At 42.7% G+C, this 22881-nt stretch overlaps 3 protein-coding genes across 3 annotated transcripts; 1 reads left to right on the forward strand and 2 right to left on the reverse strand.

Moving 5' to 3' along the window:
- The first annotated feature begins 3045 nt into the window (after nucleotides 1–3045).
- On the forward strand, nucleotides 3046–4826 carry LOC125540242 (probable phytol kinase, chloroplastic). The gene is made up of 6 exons (XM_048703820.1): nucleotides 3046–3440; nucleotides 3808–3875; nucleotides 3957–4088; nucleotides 4185–4300; nucleotides 4403–4517; nucleotides 4602–4826. Exons 1-6 carry the CDS (start codon nucleotides 3153–3155, stop codon nucleotides 4795–4797), a joined length of 915 nt encoding a protein of 304 aa, XP_048559777.1. The 5' UTR covers nucleotides 3046–3152; the 3' UTR covers nucleotides 4798–4826.
- A 74-nt stretch (nucleotides 4827–4900) lies between these two features.
- LOC125540241 (probable arabinosyltransferase ARAD1) lies at nucleotides 4901–7880 on the reverse strand. The gene is made up of 3 exons (XM_048703819.1): nucleotides 7205–7880; nucleotides 6385–6638; nucleotides 4901–5724 (listed from the first exon to the last, which is right to left on the reverse strand). The coding sequence occupies exons 1-3, from the start codon at nucleotides 7827–7829 to the stop codon at nucleotides 5173–5175; spliced, it is 1431 nt and encodes a 476-aa protein (XP_048559776.1). The 5' UTR covers nucleotides 7830–7880; the 3' UTR covers nucleotides 4901–5172.
- A 9300-nt stretch (nucleotides 7881–17180) lies between these two features.
- Nucleotides 17181–22185, reverse strand: LOC125534457 (WAT1-related protein At5g64700-like). The gene is made up of 8 exons (XM_048697678.1): nucleotides 21906–22185; nucleotides 20343–20514; nucleotides 20170–20232; nucleotides 19477–19593; nucleotides 19022–19262; nucleotides 18728–18886; nucleotides 17826–17977; nucleotides 17181–17460 (listed from the first exon to the last, which is right to left on the reverse strand). Exons 1-8 carry the CDS (start codon nucleotides 22123–22125, stop codon nucleotides 17301–17303), a joined length of 1284 nt encoding a protein of 427 aa, XP_048553635.1. The 5' UTR covers nucleotides 22126–22185; the 3' UTR covers nucleotides 17181–17300.
- Nucleotides 22186–22881: the final 696 nt, after the last annotated feature.

Raw genomic sequence — 22881 nt, forward strand, 5'->3', positions numbered from 1 at the left:
ATACTCCCTTGTAGGTCCTTTTTCAATGAGAATATCTCTTGATTTATTGTCAAGAATATTCCAAGTTCTAGGATCATAAATATCAAAAGAAGAAGCTTGCTCATCTATGTTTCCATGGCCACTAAAATTTCCGATGTTCTGATTGGCATCAACATCGGCACGATTTTCCTCAACTGCATTCTCAGTCTGATCTGGTTGTTCGCCATTGGTGATATATAATTGCGTAGAATTCGTAGCAGTGTCCTTCCTCAACACGAATTTATTCATAGCCCCTCTCTGAGATCGAATCAACGTCTCTACTCGTTTCTTGTTAATTCTTTTCTGATGACCAGATGGATGCTTTTTAGGCAACATGGTTACACTACCAATGGATGCAGCTGCAAGTGATGAGCGATGCAAAGAAAGAATCAGACACCGGATTGAGATTTTAGACTAAGAACATATAGCACGAGAAAATAGAGTCGCCCACCACGGTTTCATAGAAATAGAATTTGATCTGAGATTACCTCTTGATCTTGATCTTTCCCACAATTTCTTGCCGAGACGGACACAACGTGATCAGGGAACTAGGGATTTCAATGATGCAGTCAGGCCATCGGCCGGTCAGGGACTCCGGACTGGATCAGGATGACTGGAGGAGACGGCGACGGTTCAGTGCGTGAATCAGGGCGAGAATCGCTGGAAAGAAAAGGAAACGACGATTCAGGACGATTTCGTTCCGTGCGTGGCTGGCTACCTTCCTGGGCTAGCTGTGCGCCCTAGGTAGATGTGCCTTTTTCACCCTCTACTATGTCTTATACGTACATACTCTATACCAGATATGGGGCCCTATTTCGGCTGGGCCCCGGGCCGTCGCCCCTACTGCCCTGGGCCAGAGCCGGCCCTGAGAGAGAGAGAGAGAGAGAGAGAGAGAGAGTCAAGCTGCGGTTTCATCATATTTGGTGAGATTGTTCCAATCCCTCGATCTTGCAGTCCCAAATCTTATTGTTACTATTCATGATGTAGAAATCTTGATGTGTGAGAGCCTCTAGTGTTACCTAAAGAAGAACTTGTTGTATCACACATTTATAATTGAGGAAGAGGATTCGGTGGCTTTGGCCCATGGTTTTTTCCCTAAAGTTGAGGATTTTTTATGTAAAATCTGGTGTCTATGTGTTGATGATTGTTATTGAAATTCCGGGTTGAGAGTACATAGGACTTGTCCTACCTGCTTGCTGAAATTAGCTAGCACTTGTCCTACCTGGATGATGGTTGCACCCGGGACATGTCCTAGTTTCAAACTAAACCTAGTATTCACTATCTATTTGATGCATATGTTTTCTTTCGTGCTAAGCAACAATCCTTGAATTAGTATATGATATGGTGTTGCTTTGTTTCCGTTGTAGTTTCAGACCACATGTGTGTGCTAATTCCTAACAGAGCGGCATCAGAAGTGTGGTTTCTTAGGAGCTTGCTTAGGAGCTTTGAAAAAACGCTATGAAAAGTTACATGATAAAACTTGATTCTTCCAAGTACTCTCTATGGAACCTATGATGGAAGACATCCATTATTGCAAAGGATTTGTATGAGCCAATTATGAAAGACAAGATATCCACTGGTGTCACGGAAAAAGAATGAAGAGTGTTGCATAGAAAGGCAGTAGGTTTGATTCATTTATGTACTTCGGCCACAATATACTTCACGAAAAAAGAATGTGGAGTATTGCATAGAAGGGCTTTGGCAGTAGACTGTTATACCTTACTACCATCGCCCCTCTTGGTAGGAAAAGGGTCAGATCTCGAAAAAAATTTAATCCGGAGTCGGATCTGGCTCAACTTTCGCAAAAGGGTCAAAACACCAAATTTAGCCGATTTTGGCGCGGACGCAATGCAGGTTGCTACAAAACCGCGCCCCCCGCCTTCCTTTTGGATGGGCTAGAGGGGTCAGAGTGCGATGTTTAGCGTGCCCAAACTCCCGCAAAGTTTCCAAACGGTTTACGGAAAAAATTGCATCTGGACCGCGCCACAGACCGATACAGTACCGCGTTTGATGGCTTTCGAATCGTATGTGGGTGGTTTGCGGATAGACGCTGGAAATGCTCTAACCATGCTCTTAGTTACAACATCCAACACAAGACAATCTGACACACATTACATCCAAGGCCGCATGCAGCCACACCCAAAACAGCGACCTGTCTTATGTCCTCTACGAGGGAAGGTCAAAGCATCGTTGGCTAGCTTGCTCGAGTATGCACGTCTCTTAAACCCGTGGAATTTGTAACTACGCCCCAAATACAAAGAGGGACAGCACGCAGGGATAAAGAACAAATGGCCCAACGATTTGTCAGTGTCAAAGTCCCGTAATATCTCAATGCACCATCGTTGCTTAGAATTTTTTTTTGCGGAAACCGTTGTTTAGACTTATCACTTATGATCACCTTAGTGTTTACAGTTGCGCTAGAATACAAAAAAAGTGATGTAAAAAATTTGGTTTTTGGGTGCAGAACACCCAAAGTCCAAACGCACGCATTCTTTCCTCCTCCATAATTAAGAAAAGACCATAGACTCTCCTCCTCCCTTTGACGCCGTCGCCGGTCTGCCCCGCCTTCGAATGGCCTTGGGGCCGTGGAGGTGGCCCCCTCCCCGTGTGGCTGGTTTGTCATTGTTAGGTGATTCACGGAGCTGGTTATTATTAGGTTAGAACTTTGGAAGTGTCTCTCTGGAATGAAAAAATAAATAAAGGGAAAACGTTGTTGACGGGTGATGCTGTAGTGTAGACCGACGGTGGCCCGCCAAGCAAGCCTAGGGACGGTCGACAGCGCACCCAGTCCCCTTTGGTAGTTATTAGTACCATGGGCACTGTCCACTTCGGTCCATCTGGCCCCGCCCGCCCGCCTTGCCGCTAGATACACCGGGACGGTTTCCCTCCCAAAAAAAAAAAAAAAGATACACCGGGACGGGACCGCGCACCGCACGGGAAGTCCGCCGCCGCGTCCAACCAACCAACCAGCCACTGTTCCTACTCTACTCCGATCAAATCATGTTGGAAAAATATCCTCCGATCCAATCACCATCCCCGAGCGCGCGCCCCGACAAATCCGCTTGCCTCCCCGCCCGCTCCCTCGTCGCGTCTCTGTCTCCCTCCAGCGCCCATTTCTCTTCTCTTCTCTTGTCATGGCGGCGGCGCGGCCGGCGCTCCCCTCCTCCCCGACCTCGCTGCTGCTCGCGCGCTCCATCTCCGCCCCCGACCTCGCCACGGCCCCGACGTGGCGGAGGCCGAGGCGGTGGCTCGTCGCCGCGGCCGGCGTCCCGGCCGTGGCGGGGGCGCTCGCGGCCTCGGCCTCGGCGCCGGCGGCGTCCATGCTGCTGCGGGACGGAGGCGCCACGCTGCTCGTCACCGCCGGGGCCTACTCCCTCGTGCGCGCCTTCGACGCGCTCACCGAGCGCCGCCTCGTCCAGCAGGTCTCGTGCAATCCGCTCCCTCACCCGACCTCCCATTAATACGTGGTAGCAACTCACTGACGATGTGTGATCTGTTTACTAACAGTGAACTCAACTAGTAACATCAATCACGAGAGCCTCCCTGATCTTCTAGAAAAACATCAATCACTAGGGAGGTTACTGAACTTGATTCAGTTAAAGGTCGCCCAGATTGAGCTTCCTGCTGTCAGCTTGCCACTGCTCTAATCTAATGACTGAATCTCAGCATGTACAGTAAAAAAAAATGGTCTTGTTATTTCGATTGATCAGACACGAATTGATTAATAACTGCCTCGTTTGGCTCCTTGCTTGGTTGCTAACGTGTGGTACTTGTCACCATTGAAGGCAGAGCTTGAGCAGAAAGGTTGTGCATGTGCTATCCGGGGTCTTTTTCATGGCTTCATGGCCACTCTTCAGGTACTCCTACAACTGTATCCAACTTCCTTACGTCTTCAGATCACAACAGAGCTCCTAAGATAGACATGCTCTGTTTTGCAGCAATTCGACCGGTGCAAGGTTCTTCGCAGCGGTAGTCCCATTTCTCAATTGCGCGAGGCTTCTCACCTACGGGCTCGGCTTCTACTCGGACGAAGCTCTAGTAAAATCGGTGACCCGTGAAGGAAAACGAGAGTAATCCCAATGCACCAGCAACCTTATTTACTTTGGATCGTCCATTCTTCTTCAAGAAATCACCTCCCTGATACGATCTATTATGGTTTCTGACAGGGAATTGCTGAGAGGTCCTCTGTACTATGTCATCGTGCTACTGATCATTGTTCTAGTCTTCTGGCGTGACTCCCCTATCGGGATCATCTCCTTGTCGATGATGAGTGGCGGCGATGGTAAGATGGAAATGGGTCACAGGTTCTGTAACACCCAATATAACTTGACAATCTGTTCGTTTTCGCTGAGTTTCTGCACCTGCTTGGATCATGGCTTTGCAGGCTTTGCTGACATTGTCGGGAGAAGGTTCGGCTCGCTGAAGCTGCCATTCAACGACAAGAAGAGCTGGGTCGGGAGCGCCGCAATGTTCATTTCCGGGTTCCTGCTATCTGCGCTGTATGGTTCTTGCGGCGCACTCCTGTTGCCTTGACAGAATTTCGCATGCGTTGCTGATGTATTCTCTCTGTTTTCTTGTTGCAGGATGCTGTCCTATTTCTCGTGGCTTGGTTACATTCAAGTCAGCTGGGATCAGGCGATTGGTAAACTGGTTCTAGTTGCGCTGGCAGCCACTGCAGTGGAGTGTATTCCTGTAACTGATGTTGTAGATGACAATATCTCTGTTCCCTTGGCCACCATGTTGGTAGCCTTTCTGTTGTTTGGCAACACTGCAAACTGAATATATGAACAAATGTTTTGAGCTCCTCCTGTACTGGCACCAGAAGTTCTCTCATCTCCTTTTTCCCCTTTGAAGCAAAAAAATTTAGGCATCAAGACACACATGCCTAGGCAAACATTTGTTTTCAACAATTTGTACCAATATACTATCCAGCCTTCTCAATTCGTTTCAAATGGACAATTTCTTCAGTGAACAAACAAACCCCGTACAACAACTCATCGAGCAATATGGGAAATCATTCCTAAATAGTGCAAAAAGGATGAAGAAGTGTCTGCCTACAGTTACATGCTCATATTTGCAACTACCAGGGAAAAATAATAATTGACTTGCAGTCAGCTGAGCTTTTCGTTGAGGATCAGTGACTAAGAGAGATGGTCAGGTACAATGGCACCGAAGTGGGATGGACGCGCCTTCAGGCTTCCGCTTCTCCCGGGTGACTGCTTCTTGAATCATCGGCAACTTCTGATGAATCTTCTTCCATATGTGGTTCACAGCACCATCTTCTGGGGCAGAGACCTTGCTATGTTGGTGACTGTTTTCGTACTCAAAGATATGCTGGACTCCAGCCAGGTTTCTTCTGAATTCATCCTTCTGCTGCTTGGAGATATTCCTTAGGTAGTCCGTTAGCCATTTGGGCCTCATTGCGTTACCGACTGACACAAAAATGGAGAATTCTGTGTAGTCTATCATCCCTTCGAAAGGAAGCTCAATGTCATCGCTGACAATGACTGGTATGCAAAGACTTGCAACAGCGTCAAATAGACGACATGAACTTGGGGTGTCACCAGCTGGGTGCAAGCAAAACTCTGATGTCCGCATCCCTTTAATTGATTGTTCACGTCCTGTGGCATTAGGAAAACCTTCTTCCATGACAACATCAGGCTCATTAACCATCAAGTCCCACAGTTTTTCACGCACCAAACCACCCTGAAACCAATAAACGGATTGATCAGATAGATGGTTTAATTATTATTTTGCAAGCAGTATAAGCTAGGCTGAAGTTAGTTACTTCACTCAGATATACAAATCAAAGGAACAACCTAGTCTTAGCTTAATCATGTGTTTCTGTTATCATTATTGATCTTTACAAAGAACCTCAGGAGTTCTACTAGTGTACACTGCATAAAGCGATAAATAGTCCTGTTGAAAGCAAAATGGTTTTCGGTGTTTTTTAGGCACAATGCTTCAGATGATGCTTCCTGGAATAAATATAGACACAAAAAGAGAGCCAAACATTTATGTTTGAAAAAGCTAGCCTCACATATAACAGAGACCTAGAAGATTTTGAAGTAGAATAAACCGTTTACCATATACTTATTCTTTTTATTTAGAGAGCTAGTTTCAGATATTACGTGACAAACAATTTCAGGAATTTCAAAGCTGATTACAGATAAAAACGATGTAACCCGGGCTCAAGAAGTAAATGACAAACGCTACATGTACATGTTTGCAATTTGCATGCTTTTTATGGAATTAATGATGAAATGCAAGTCTACAGTCAAGTACAAGATGTGATCCAGAAAGCAGACAAACCTTTCCAAATATAATGCATAAATCAGGAGCTTGGTTTTATGATAGAGTACGAACCCGATGCCTGTGTTTGGCTCCCTTGAAGTACAGAAGCGTGGGGCGATCCATATTTTCTGACAGGCGCAGGGTAGGTAGCAAATGTGTGTAAGGCACAATGATATCTTTGAGCAATGACACTTGAGTGTGCTGTATCATATGAGAAGAGTTGCCGCCTGCAGATTTTGAGTCGAGTTTGTACCAACCGCCAAAATCAACCACCAGTAGAATTGCTGGAGCAATCTCCGCCCGTACATGCCACATTGCCATAGGGTCTGTCAAAGAATGCCTCAATATTTAACATGACCTGAGCAACCAGAAGAAAAATAAGCTGCTAGGAAAATCAATCTTCACCAAGACAGAAGCAATACGCCAAACTTCGGCACCAATTGCATAAAAATACAGTATTCTCAGTCCAATGCCCAAGTGCGCTAATATGTACACACACTTGGAAGATAACTGGTATATTTCAGGTAAGCCACTACCTGGCTGTGAAATCCTACGAAACCAATAAGCTTAACTAGTTATGCTGACATGAATTAAAATTATGCAAAAGGTATTTCTAATTTGTGGGTTAATGCATTATCAGGGTTCTCCGGTGATTGCAGATAAAATTCTTTCAGAGTGTGTTAATATGTATACACACTTGCATGATCCACAGTAAAATTTTCTTAACTAGGGACATTTGAAGTTAAGCCACTTCCTTGGCTGATAAAACCATTAACAAATCAAGATCCTTAACTAGCTATGCTGACTTCAATTCAAAGAAATGAAAGCAATGCTTATATTTGTGGGTTAGTGCATTATAAGTACAAGATCCGGAGTTCCCCAGCCGAGTTACCTGTGAGGACGAAGACGTGGTCGCGGCCGCCGGACCGGCGCCAGGCCGGATGGGCGGTGACGCGGTCGACGACGTCCCGCTGGCGGCGATAGTCATCATTCCCCTCCTTCCTGCGGAAGGCGCCCTTGGTGGCGCCCCAGCCGAGCTCCATCTCCGCGGAGAGCGTGGCGAAGAAGGGCACGAACACGACGTCGGCCTCCCTCCAGTCGACGACGACCCTCACCACCGCGGACGCGGGGGCGGCGGGGCCGAGGAGGGAGCGCAGGAGCCAGTACTCGGCGCTGTACTGCCGGATGAGGGGGCTGGCGGGGTAGGGCGGGTGGTCGCGCGGCGGCGGGTGGTCCGGGTCGGAGGAGGCCGGGATGCGGGCGTCGGCGGACGGGAGCGACCAGTAGAGGTCGAGCAGGCCGTGGTTGAGCGCGCGCGGGAGGTCGGCGACGTAGACGCTGAGGCGGCGGCGGTGGCCGGGGTCGGGGGTGTGCGCGGAGGGGAGGAGGCGCGGGGAGGAGGACGGCCTGAGGAGGAGGAAGGAGAGGGAGAGCAGGAGGAGGGCGGGGACGGCGAGCAGGGCGGGGCGCTTCATCGCCGCCCGCCGGATCTCGCCTGAGATGGGAGGCGGCGGCATGGTGGGGAGGGGGGAGAGGGATGCCCTCCGTGGCACGCTTCGCCTGAATTTTGTATTGTATCTGAATTCCGAATTCAGTTCAGTATTCGTGAAATCTCCACAAACAAATTGCACAGAGAAAATACCATTCTCCCTCCAGTATTTGAATACTTCTCGCATATGTTGTTTTGAACGTCTATAAGGTCATACTCTAATGAGCATTTGTATGAATATACGTTGGAGACGGCTTGGGCATCGGGTATACAATGAGGCACTTAGAGCATATATGTGCGGCATGCTAAAAAAACGTTTGCAGCGTGCTGATTGTCAGTTTTGCGTGGCACACAAACAACATATGCACTCCAAACACAACCAAGAAGATCAAACACAAACAAAATAAATCAACAATAAATAGTTCAATTTTAATTAGGAATTTTAATTATTACAACTCAAACAACTAGTTTATCTTGCAATAGAACAAATAGTTCAACAATACAACATTAAACATACAACTCATGATGCTCTTTGTCGGTCATTCCATGCCCACCACTCCTCGATGAGATCCTTCTGAAAATCATCATGCGTATCGGCACATCGAATGGCATGATAGGAGGCAACAAAATGGGCCACCCTCACAGCCCTCCGCCGCACTCTCATGGGATGTCCCAAGTGCTCATATTGAGAGTAGTCTAAATCTTGGCCACGCTCATTCTCGATGATCATGTTGTGCATGATCACACAAGCGTGCATGATGTATCAAAGTATCTTTTGATACCAAAATCTAGCCGGTCCTCTCACAATGGCAAATTAGCCTTGCAAAAATCCAAAAGCTCTTTTCACATCTTTTCTAGCTGCCGCCTGAGCATTGTGGCAAACAAGATTTTTCTTACCTTCCGGTTTTTTCAACGGCTTCACAAATGTTTGCCACTTTGGGTAGATGCCATCCGCAAGATAGTAGTCATAGTTGTATGTATGGCCGTTTGCTACAAACTGCACCGGTGGCAGTTCACCATTTGCAATCTTATTCATCAATGGTGACTGATTAACAACGTTGGTGTCATTCAAAGATCCAGGCATTTCAAAAAAAATGCCAAATCCAAGTCTCTTGATCGGCCACCGCTTCAAGGATTATAGTGAAACCCTTTTTTTTGCCGTGAAATTGCCCATGCCATGCCTTGGAAAAGTTCTTCCAACTCTAATGCATGCAATCCATTGAGCCAAGCATACCTGGGAACCCGCGAGCTTTGTTCATCTCCAAAAGCCTTGCGGCGTCTTTAGCATTGGGAGATCTCAAATACTCTGGGCCAAACACTTGCACAATTACGATTGCGAAGCACTTGACACACATGATGGCTTGACTCTCACCCATGGCCAAGTGGTCATCAACTAGATCAATCGGAATACCGTATGCCAACATATGCAAAGCGGCTGTCACCTTCTGAAAGGTGATATGCCAGAGCTCTCCGGCGGCATTCCTCCTTTGCTGAGAAAACCTATCATGGCTCGGTAGTTTCTCTACAATGCGCCTGAACAATTCGGTGCTCATCCTAAACTGGCGCCAGAAGTACGACTCGGGGTACACGGGATTATCCATAAAATAGTGCCTCATCAATCTGTTGTGGGCATCGATCCTATCCCTCCAAATTTTCTGCCAACCCATAACCGAACCACCGTGCTTCGGTTTTTTATTGATGTGCATAGTTAGGATCATTGCAAGATCCTCCTCCTCTTTAATATTAAATTCTTCTTCGGAAGAATCATATGACGAACTCATCTACAATGTTCAATTTAAACTAGGCTACAAAAACTACAAACAACATGCACCAAATTCATGTAAAAAATGTGAATTTGAAGCAATGCATACCTTGCCAGCGTTTTGCCGAACACCTTGTAGGCGTTGAGCGGAAGTGGGCGGCCGGTGCTATTCGTAGAAGGAATGGCACGCGCGAGGGACGGCGGCGACTGGAGGGAGACGGAGGAAGCAGCGGCGACGCGGGGATAGGCCGGGGAAGTGCTGGAGTGGTCACCGGAACAAATGGGGTGGTGCAGGCGGCGGCGCCAGCGCCTGGGTCGCGGTAGGTGGAAGTCGCGAGCGGCCGCTCGAGTGTGCGGGGCGCGGTAGCGGACGCAGCAAATAAACGACGCGCGATGGCATTTCGGACTGCGCGCTGAACTCTTTATGCCACGCGCACGGTTATTGCGCCTCCGCTGGAGCTTCCGGAGCGGTTGTGTGCACGCAAAAAAACCCAAAATTTCTAGCACGGCTATTGGAGATGCTCTTAAATAAGAAGAATGCAACCCCGGGAGATACTAACAATAATGTTATTATATCACAACATACAAACAAATTGTCCAACAAAACACTAACACCTTGCTCGCATGTCTGTCCTGCTAATACATTGAGCAAATGTTTCGTGATGTAGACACATAACACCCAAATCACTAGTTTGTGCAATTGCGTGTGTTGTCAAGTTGAAGATATTGTCCTAGATGGCATCACAATTGTATAATCCAATAAGATAGATACCCTGTAAACTAGTGGTTTACTTCACATGAAAACATTAATGCATCACGACATATCTTAGGATTGGTCAAACCGTTTTTGTTTACTATCTCACATGTTAACCACAATTGGTGTCAGCTGCTAATACAGAGCTCACTTGACACTAGCTTCCCCAAAATCAAGGACCAAATCTTGGGTCCTCACACTTTGAGTCTGGGTAGGTTGCACCTGAAACTTTTCGTTGCTTGAATATGATGTCGTCTTCGTGCGGAGTTATTTGGCCTTTCCATAGAGGTACATACACAAACCACTGAAAACCAATGCACTACCCAACAAGCTACCATATAACAGTAAAATGTATCAATTCTGGAATAAATAGTATATAGTATAAACGTTAAAGCAAGCAACTGTCAAGCTATGACATTTGATGTAATTTAGTGAAAAATGTAAAACTAAATCACAACATTCGTTAGGCTACATTGTTCTATAGGGGTCACTACATTTACACAACTCATCAATTATACACAGGGACTAAGCTAGGGGTGTGTTGGGGCCATGCCTCCCCCATGTGATTATTTTCTCAAACAACCTCCTCTTTAGTAGCTCAAAATAGTCTAAAAACTTGTGTTTGCCCCATGTATAACATTCCTAGCTCTATCCCTGATTATACATACATCATGATAAGCACAAATATATTTAAACACCATTTTCTTGAAATTAAATAAAGGCACTTTGAGTTCTCCCTAGGCTATTTTGTCTTCAAGTCACACTTTACAATTTTGTGTAATTTTGTTAGATAATGGTAGCTACATTGAGAATACACACACCCCAGGAACAGAGACATTATGTCCAATTGTAATACATACATACATACAAGAAAACAAAAATACTTGAATATGAGTCCGAATACTAGATCAAGATACACATACCTCCCAACGTGACGCTTTCTCCTAGTAATAATGCCCAATGAACCATGGTGAAGACAATCGATAATGTGTTGAACATTGGTGGAAATACGGGGCCCCACTTTTCCACAACATATATATATATATACATACATACATACATATATATATATATATATATATATATATATATATATATATATATATATATATTCAACCAATACTTACCGGTTGTGCTAAGTCCAACAATTGTTCAAAACCAAGTATGTGCCACATTATTTCCTATAGTTTTTAACTACCAAGTTAATAAAAAATATAGAAACACATGCTTTTAATATTCAACATCGTGAAGGAGTTGGATCTCAAACCATATAGGAAGTCCTCGTAAGCAAGTTTTTACAATTTTGAACTTAGTTAACATTTAACTTTTAACAATGATATGCCCATTGGGACCCTTTGATTCAAAGGATTTTCATAGGAATGTTGGAGGATTAGAATCCTCAGGAATTTTTCCTATGTTGGTTGTTGATTCATAGGATTGAATCCTATAGGATTTTCTCATAAGGACTTCTTTGTACAACTTCCCGTAGGATTTCTGGCATCCACTCAAACCTGTTTGAAAAAATACTTTGTTTTTCCTCTGATGCAATTAAACCAAAATCCTATAGGATTGAGATGAGCATGACATTCCAATACTATGTTTTTCCTATTCCCATGTTCTTAGAATCGTGCAAATCAAATAGGCCCTAATTCTGGTATATAGAATAAAGGTTGAATACACCACAAAATAATCTCTAACCAATATTTTCCTTACAAGTTCTCTTGTATCTACAATCAGAACCTATCTTGCTTGGGTTGCTTGATTTTTTCTCAGTAAACTAAGATTAACTTATACATATAGTGGATTATTAATTAGATTTGACAAAAGTAGTGAAAATTTAGGCAATAGTAAAGGTTTTCTAGAATTGAACACATTCTGGAAAAGACTTGCTGAGTGGACAATTGTTAATAGTTGAATGTTCCATCCTACTTGCCAGGCAAGTTTGTCCCTTCATAAAAATATTCCTATGGCTCATGTTTGCAAATCACCAAGAACACAGGTCAACACTGATGGCCAATGTTCCCATGGATACACCTTTAAAACTTTCGCCTGCATTATTAGAAACACTTCATTGTTACCGGTCAAGAACAAGGATAAAAAATAATTCAAATCATGTTATGCCTATTAGGGGAAATCAAAGATGAAAGCCTTAGAACGAAATCACCGCACAAGGACGAAGTTACTAGTAATTGTAATTAATTAGTAGAGGAAAGCCGGAGGGGGGGGGAGCGCCCCCTAGTTGTAGTGTCCATGGTAGTACTAATTCAACTCATTGATTTTGATGTGAACATATATAGGATAGTTCATCGAGCATATATACCCAACAAAAGCATTGATGAAGAGCCATGCAAGAGCCTTTGTATCCGATCCTTTCCACTTCCCTCTGCGGATTTGTCATACATATTCTTGAATCAATGGTTAAAATTTATGACCTTTCGAGGAGTAGGGCAAATGGCAAGATGAAAATGACACCTACAATGCTTAATAGAGCAATGAGAATACAAACATGTCGCCATCAAATGCTACCTTGCCTAATAGTATAGTTCCTGTGTTGAAGAACTCCACAAGGACCACCACACCAGACAGTTGGTTTCCACCTGCTTCCTATGTAGCAGTTTCAGTCACAATATTAGAAGTAGTGCACATCCCCCCCCCCCCCCCCCCCCCCCCAGCAAAACAAATGTGTTTTATCGCAGTTTAAAATGTAGAACATCGTCAACAACAATCAGACAAAAACCATGTATGAGATCCATATAGATGCACGTAGTGGATAAATACTTTGTTGTGATGCACGGAAAAAGAAAAATTCTTATATCCCATGAAGTATGTGTCTGTTACATGGATACATTGGGGCATACTCGTAATCTAAGTATCAATTTTTTTCCATTTAAATAAGCATTCACATAATTAGCCATAAACTTTTGCAAATATGAGCAAAAAAAGCAATCAACTTTCCACTGTATATTTAGTTGAGCTTGCAGAAATTGCAATGAACTTTCCCACTTTATTTAGGTGAACGAGCTGAGCTTCTAAGAATGGATGATATTTTCAAATGTGAGAATTAACTTCTCAAGGGCAGAAATCCACGGCTGCTTTCAAGCAAAAAAAAAACCCTTTGCACCAAACACAATATGCTAGTAATATTTGATGCGGATTTGGTGAACATGCCGCTTCCACGGAGACCCTTTGTGAATAGTAAATTAAAAAAAACGCTAGGAAAAAAATGTGATTTTTTTGTAACATATGTGGTCGAATGGTATATACTCGTGTATGAAGTTTCACGTAGAAACGACATCCATGGTATTCTGGGAAAAAATGGCAAATCAAAACTATATTTGAAAACACTGTTTGAATGAATAGCAATGTCAGATTGCATTTTCTTCACTGTGGATACCTTAGGTGTCATTTCCTAAAAAAACTTCACACATGATAGAATGGCGGTCAAGTTTCATACCCAAAATTCCAGATTTGTTTCTAATATTTCTTTTCGAATTTACAATTAAAGTGGGTGTGCGTAGAATAACAACTTTTAAATTAACATTCCTTTCAAAAAATAACTTTTAAATTAAGTTCCTGATAAACTGCCATGTGGAGTGATCAACGCATTAACCTTGTCAGGCCAAATTGCCTCGGCGCCGCCACAACGCTAAACAGCGCCACCAGCATGCGCTTGTCCATCAACCCGCATCCAACACGGAGACTGCACTTCGGCACGCCATCGCCATCGTCTTCGATGCGGTAGATAGAGCACCGCTCACCTATTGGCCCCACTTCAGTCAGTACCCTTTCCAAAACAATGCCTTCAAGAGGGAGAACGATACTGAAATCCCCGTCATCATCCGATCCAGGGGACCCTAGATCGGGTTTCCCCCGAAGCAGATGCCACTCGAGGGAGAAGGACACACAATCTACAGCTGCTAACGAGCCCACACGATGCCCACCACCACAATGCTCTCACAATGATGCCTTTCAAGAAAGACATGGCGCCCAGAGCGCCATCGCTGCCCATCGCAGTTAGGGTTTTGACCCAAGTGGCAGTGTGGTGGAAGAGGTAGGGCAGACCCGGCCAGGCGACGTCTCCAAGAAGAAAATTGGCGCCCTCGAGGGTGGTCGCCATCGCGGCCGGCCGTAGCCGACCATGGAGTTATCTTGATCTGACCCCCACTACCCGCTCCGCTCACAGGCTTGTGACCAGCTAGATGGGATGGAGCTGGCAGGGTATACATACCAAGTTACATAGTAATTATACTAGTTAGTGGATACATGGGTCGAATTAACAGTCATGTGTTGAACGTGACACGCTGCCTGAATTAGTAGTTCAGGTTTGGGACCATTTTGTGAACCGCATGTGCATGCATGGGCACGTCTTTCGTCAGAAACCGAGCCCCGAACGTAGGGTAACAGTGTCCCGTGCTTAATTGACACCAAATCGTTGATCATAACAGGCGCGCTCTCCGTCTCCCGGCACTTGTAGATGTAGTCCACGCATGCAGTCGGTGACTAGCCTAGTGCATCACAGTAGCTAGCGACGGGCGGGAGGGCGGGGGAGAAGATTCGGCAACCGATCGCAGGGGCAGCTAGTGCATTGTGGCCACCGGCGAATGTCAATTACAGTGACAGATACTCTCAGCCCGCACGTCGACCATCCCCAATAATTGTTTACTTAGCCTGTTCGAAAACAAATAATTGTTCTCGGAGGTAATTATAGGGATATGATGTGCGTCTGTGTGCATTCATAGAGATGAGTGTATGTGCATTTGTATGAGCGTAAACAGAGATATCCACATATACGCACATACTGACATACATTCTTCCCTATGAACGCACACACTCACACCCTACCAGTATGATCACTTTCAAGATACTAAGCCGGCACAACATCAAAAGATTGACAAAGTCACCATAAATGCCTTCGTAGTTGACGAAAACGTCTTTTATATAGGGTGCATTAATGCGCAAGAATAATTATGTTTGTTGCGCACACATGTGGTTCTTTATGGATATGGCTAAATCTTAATCAACTAAGAATTAATCAAGTCTTAGTAAAGTGACATAACATATAAAAAAGAAAGAAAATAAAAACAAAATTTTGCATGAATCTTCATGTAAGATCTCACAAATATAGCATCGACTGAGACTTGGTAAGCCTCAGACGACTGAGACTTACCAGTTCCGTTCTTTTATTACCATCGTGTAGACCACAAAATGGCTAGTGGATGTGTGCAAGTGCGGCAAATAGGAGGGAAACCACACATGATAGGGCTGCCAGTAACGTCCTAATTTTTTTTGGAAAAGTATTTCAATTGGCATGCTAAAAGGACTATTAATATATATATATATATATAAAGTACATATAAACATACATGTAAAAGTGTTCAATCCTGTTTAAAAAATATTTATCATGTATGTTAAAAATATTCACCACACATTTGCCACATATTTTAAAATGTATGTTGTGTATTTAAGAATGTATTTGTTGTGTGCTTTTTGCTGAACAATGTTTATGGTGCATGTAAGAAATGCTCACCTTGAATTTTACAGTGAATGTGTGTCTGAAAATTATACATCGTGTATTAAAAATCACCATGTCTTAAAAAATATTTAATGTGTATTTGAAAATATTGGTGTATAGACAAATACATTTATTAATAGAGATAATAAAAGAGAAAAGAAAAAAATCAAAAAGGAAAAAAAGAAGGAAAAAAAGAAACCAGAATAAGTTAAAGCTGGACAAAAACAGAAGAACAGGTGAAAAACAAATGAACGTAAAAGAAAAAAAATGGATGAAATGGGCCGACCTGCAACATATCTTTCCTCTGCACTTGATCAACTACATCAAATAGGAGTTTCCGGGTAAGAGACTCCTTCATGACCACGGAATAAGAAATAGTACTCCCTTCGTACAAAGTTGCACTAAATCAGCGACACTTATTTTGGGACGAAAGGAATATACAGTATCAATGAATTAGTGTGGATCTTTTTTAGAAAAAAATGTGGACTCCGAAACAAATCATCTTGGGTGTATTTCCATCTCTATTATTAATTTTGTTGAGAAACGTTCATGTGAATTATATAGTGGTACATGGCAGATTGTTAATGTTAGTCATGAGGACTAACCAAGCTGGCCGAAGAAACAACCATGCCCACCACCAAAGAGCTACCACGCAGTGACGCAGGACCACACACAGTGGCATTGCTAGCCAAGCAGCTTGTGCATGAATCTAAAACAACAACTAATGCATAGAAAAAAATCAGACAACTGCGCTTGTGGGGTCGCACAACCAAAGGCCCACCGGCCAGCGACTTCAAATCTCAAGATGGCCTCAGCGTTTGCTTGGAGAGCCAGGCATAAACTTGAAGGATATGCTTCTTGCATATGTTGTTTTGAACATCTATAAGGTTATACTCTTACGAGCACTTGTTTGAAAAATCTGTTGCAGATGCTTAGGCATTGGGCATCCAATGAGGCATTTGGGCACGCCTTTTGCAAGCAAAACAAATGAAACGTAGGAGGTTTTCATCCCTTGTTGGACCGAGTTTTCTATCAAATGCAAGAAATGAAGAAAGCACAATAACAAATGCAGCTTGCTACAACATGCAAGACAAGAAGGCAGTACCTCCAGATAAAACTTTCACCTAATAATGTCACTGTATCACAACATACAAGATATTAGCTCAACAAAACACTAACACCTTGCACGTCGGTGTGTCCTGCTAATACATTGAGCGAACATTTCATCATGTAGACACATAACACCCAAATCACCAGTTTGTGAAATTGCGTGTGTTGTCAAGTTGAAGATGTTGTCCTAGATGGCATCACAATTGTATAATCTGATAAGACATATACCCAGTGAAAAACATTAATGCACCATGACAATTCTTCGGATTGGTCAAATCATTTTAGTTTACAACCTCACATGTTAACTATAGTGGGTGTCATCTACTAAGACAAAGTTCACTCGAGACTAGTTGCCGCAAAATCAAGGACCAAATATTGGATCCTCACACTTTGAGTCATGGGTAGGTTGCCCCTGTAGCTTTTCATTGCTTGAACTTGATGTCGTCTTCGCGTGGAGTTCTTTGGCCTTTCCATAGAGGTACGTATATAAACCACTAAAAACCAATGCACTACCCAACAAGCTGCCATATAACAGTAAAATGTATCACTTATGGAATAAAAGAGTACATAAATGTAAGCACTACAACAAGAAACAGTCAAGCTATGATATTTGATGCAATTCTAATGAAAATGTAAAACTAAATGACAACATTAGTTAAGCAACATTGTTCATTGAGGTACATTTTTTTCAATATCTCTGTTCCAAACCACTAGATGGCTACAAGGGTCACTACAATTACACAACTCATCAATTATACATAGGGATGGAGCAAGGGGCCGTGCTGGGGCCATTCCCCCTGCCACTATTTTTTCTCAAACATACATGCATATAAGAAAAACAACATCTTTGGATATGAGTCTGAATACTAGACCAAAATACACGTACCTCCCAACCGTGATGCTTTCTCCTAGTAATAATGCCCCAAGAACCATGGTGAAGACAATCGATAATGTGCTGAACATCGGTGGGAAAACAGGGCCCCGCTTTTCCACAGCGTATAGATTTAACCAATACTTGGCGGCTGTGCCAAGTGCAGCCTACGTACAAAATCAAGTATGTGACACATTATTGCGTATTGTCTTTTAACTATCAAGTTAATAAAAGTATATAGAAACAAATGCTTTTAATATTCAAAATCACGAAGAAGTTTGATCTCGAACCATATAGGAAGTCCTCGTAAACAAGTCCTAAATTTTTTGAACTAATTTAACATTTAACTATTAACAATGATATGCCCATTGGGCTCCTTTGATTTAAAGTATTTTCATAGGAATTTTGGAGGATTGGAATCCTTAGGAGTTTTTCCTATGTTGGTTGTTTGATTCATAGAATTGAATCCTATAAGAAATTTTTCTTAAGGATTTCCTTGTACTACTTTCCATAGGATTTCTAACATTCACTCAAACCGCTTTGAATGAATCCTTTGTTTTTTTATGATGAAATAAAACAAATCATATCCCTATGGTATTGAGATGAGCATGACGTTCCAATACTTTGTTTTCCTATTCCCACATTTTTTAGAATCCTGCGAATCAAAGAGGCCATGATTCTGGTAGCTAGAATAAATGTTGGATATGTCACAAAATAATGTCTAGCCAATCTTTTCCTTACAATTTCTCCTATATCTACAATCAAAACCAACCTTGCTCAGGTTGCTTGAGATTTGCTTGGTAAACAAAGATTAGCTTATACATATAGTGGAAATATCAATTAGATTTGACAAACTAATGAAAATTCAGACAATAGCAAGGTATTTCTAAGTTGAACACATTCTCGAAAAGACTTACAGAGTAGACAATTGTTAATAGCTGAATGTTCCATCCTACTTGCCAAGCAAGTTTGTCCCTTCTCAAAAATATTCCTATGACACATGTTTGCAAACCACCTAGAACACATGTCAACACTGATGACCAATGTTTCCATGGGTACACCTTTAGAACTTTCACCTGCATTATAAGAAACCCTTCATTGTTACGAGTCAAGAACAAGGATAATTTTCTTTTCAAATCATGCTATGCCTATTATGGGAAATCATAGATACAAGCCTTAGTACGAATACACTGCATCAGAATTGGACATACCTGTATGGGGTACCAAAATGCATAACATATGCAATCACCCAACAAAAGCAAGGTGCCCCTCACATGATGGTGTCCTCCGACTACTCCATTAGAACTCTTAGTGATACCTTTTATAACTGGGGACCAAAGATGCAATTCCTTTCCATTGTACAGGCTAATCAACAATGCCCCACCAAAACATAACAATGCACCAACCACCTTCGCACTACCCTCTTTGGATTTGAGGCGCAAGCTCTCCATACTGCAAAATATATTTTGAGATTTGCATTTTTTTAATATCTAGTAATTAAGGTAAGTAACTAAGTTGTTTATTCCAAGGACAAAGTTACTAGCAACTGTAACTAATTAACATATGAAAGCGGGATAAGGGGAGGCAAGCACCCCCTACTCGTAGTGTCCTACATTGGAGGAAATGAGTTATGGTGTTCTAGGTGGAGGAAAGAATTGTTTATTACCCAAGTAGTATTGACAGGACAAAAGTGAAGAGCGGAGTCAAACTTGAGAAGATCACACCATAGGAGGCACTTGTGTCATGTAGCCCATAGTAATACAAGGCCATAGGTAATGAGTATCTGTACAATGTAAGGATATCACTGTCAGTATCAATGTACCATATTCATTAATCATACACTCAAACAAAAAGCAACAATATCAAACTTAACATTTGATCTATATAATAGATTATGAAATTGAATAAACCAAAGTTCTGCATCAACCTGTTAATTTTTTTTGTGGCTACGGAAAAAATAAAAAAAGCATAAGATATTCGAAGAATATGGTACAAAATTTTCCATTTGTTTCAAGGACGATTTAGAAAAAGTGTTAGCATATGGGGGTTGGAGATTAGTTGGGTTGAGTTTAATTTTTCACAGTGAACCAATGAGTTGATTGAATTAGTTGGCTAATGTATGCTTGTTCATCTTCTGACCAACTGAATTAGTTGGCTAATGTATGCTTGATCATGTTCAAACCTACGTATGACCACATCTCCAATTAGGCTGATTAATTCTAATGGGAACATATGACAAGATACACATATATGCATTGAACAAAATATTGAGCTTACCAGATAAAAACAAAATAAGCACAAAACTAATTGTTTTATGTTAGTGCAAACATATATATGATAATTCATCAAGCATATATACCCGATAAAAGCATTGATGAAGAGCCATACAAGAGCCTTCATATCCAATTCTTTCCACTTCCCTCTGCAGATTTGTCATACATATTCTTGAGCCAGCGGTTAAACTTATAGTAGTAGTTTCCATGATAATAATGTGTTTTGTTAACAAAATTAAGGAGAAACAAAATTATTGACCTTTCAAGGAGTAGGGCAAATGGCAAGATGAAGATGACACCTAGAATGCTTCTATAACAGAGCAATGAGAATACAAACATGCCGCCATCAACTGCTACCTTGCCCAACAGTATAGTTCCTGTGTTGAAGAGCTCCACCAGGACCACACAGACAGCCGGTTTCCACCTGCTTCCTATACAACAGTTTCAGCCACAATATTAGAAATAGCGCACAATCCCCCCAAGCAAAATAAACATGTCTTATCCCATTTTTAAAAGTAGAACATCATCAACATTCATACAAAAACCTCATATGAGATCCATATAGGTGCACGTAGTGGATAAATAGTTTGTTGCGTCGCACATACACAGAAAAACAATTCCATGTCCCATGAAGAACGTGTCCATGACATGGATATATGGGGCATACTCATAATTAATGTAAGTATCCATTTTTCTCATTGAAATAAACATTCACATAACTAGAGGATACGCCACACATTGTTGCGGGAATTGATTGATGAAAATTTGGTCGATAACATGAGAACCAAAATTCAAAATACATATGACTTATTATATTTGATAATGTATAGGTGTAAATATTTATTGAATATAATTAGAATAATTGAATGAAAAACATTGCCCCATTTATGGTTGAATGATGTGGTGGTTTTTTTCAAATGCATGATTGCATGTTGAAGTGGGCCTTATCTCATTCATAATTACATAGTGAGGTGGCATGCTTGCATATTGAGATAAATAAGTTAGTGGGGATGACTCTCTTAGGTATATAGGATATAGGATTAGCCATAAATTTTTGCAATTATGAGAACAGAAAAGCAATGAACGTTCACTGTATATTTAGCTGAGCTTACGAAAATTGAAATGAACTTCCCCATTTTATGGAGGTGATCGAGCCGAGCTTCTGAGAATGGATGATATTTCCAAATGTGAAAAATTAACTTCTCATGGGTTGAAATCCAGCTGGTTTCAAGATTTTTTTTTTGCATCAAATAAAGTATGCCTAGTAGTACTAGACGCGGATTTGATGAAAATGTCGGTTCCATGGAAACCCCTTACAAATAGTAAATTAAAAAAATGCTAAGAAAAGAAATAAAAAAACCGGATTTTTTTAACATATGCGGTCGAGTGGTATACTTGTGTATGGATTTTGACAAAGAAATGACATCCGTGATATTTTAAGCAAAGGTGACAAATCGGAACTATATTGAAAAACAATGTCTGAATAAATAGCAAGGTCGGATTTCGTTTTCTTCACTATTGAATACCTCAGGTGGCATTCCTCCACAAAACTTCACACGTGAATAGAATGGCTGGTCAAGTTTGATACCCCAAAATTTTAGTTTTTTTTCTACTACATCCGTTCCAAAATATATGATGTTTAGCCTACCAAAACGTCACATATTTTGGAACGGAGACAGTAGTAGTATTTATTTTTCGAATTTACTACTGAAGTGGGTGTACGTATAATAACAACTTTGATTTTATTTTTTTGTGCGACAAAATAACACATTTTTTTAAATTAACGTCCTAAAAACTGCTACGTAAACAGTACACTTTATACCGTGGACATGGATAGTGGTGTCCTGCCCGTGAACCGCAGTAGCGCATGCCACGGTCGTGCCGCGGCCAAAGCCCTTTGATGAAGTCCAGCTCAAGCCCGTGTCAGCTCCCGCCGTCGCCGGCGGGCGAAGGGCCGGGGAGCGCAGCTGGCCGGGCGAGCGGGAGGCAGCGAGGGCAAGGGAAGAGACAGGCAATGTGGGGGTAAGCTTGGACGCTGCCATGGCTACGGTTCGGTGCGTGTGCGTGGTGGGGAAGATGGCTGGGAGCGATGGAGCTGGCGGGGTATACATATCAAGTGACACAGTAACTACACTAGTCAGTGGATACATGGGTCGAATTAACAGTCGTGGGTCGAGCGTGACAGGTTGAATTAGTGGAGTAGTTCAGATTTGGGAGCATTTTTTGAACCAACCACGTGTGCATGCATGGGCACGTTTTTGGTCCAGAAACTGAGCCCCGAGCGTAGGGTAACAGTGCCCCGTACTTAACTGACACCAAATCGTTGATTATAGCAGACGCGCTCTTCGTCTCCCGGCACTTGTAGTCCACACATGCAGTCGACGACTCGCCTAGTCCATCACAGTATCTAGCGCATGTTGGCGACGGCCGAGGGCGCGGGAGAAGATTCGGCGACCGATCGCAGGGGCGGCTAGTGCATACTGCATAGCCGCCACCGGCGAATGGCAATTACAGTGACAGATAGTCTGACCCCGCACGTCGACCAGCCCCAACAATTGTTAACTTGGCCCGTTTGAAAACAAATAATCGTGAACTTCAAGATGATGTGCCGGTTATATCTTTTAGAGGTGCTTAATATGGGTAGGGTGTGCGGGCGTGCGAGCGTTCATAGGGATTGAGTATATGTGTGCATGTATGAGTGTCTGCGTCTGCGCGTGTCGTATTTTTCTGACACAGTACAAACACAGATGTCCACATATACGCGCATACTGACATGCATTCATCTTTGTGAACACACA

Source organism: Triticum urartu, chromosome 2 (genome assembly GCF_003073215.2).
Source record: "Triticum urartu cultivar G1812 chromosome 2, Tu2.1, whole genome shotgun sequence".
Taxonomy (NCBI): Eukaryota; Viridiplantae; Streptophyta; class Magnoliopsida; order Poales; family Poaceae; genus Triticum; species Triticum urartu.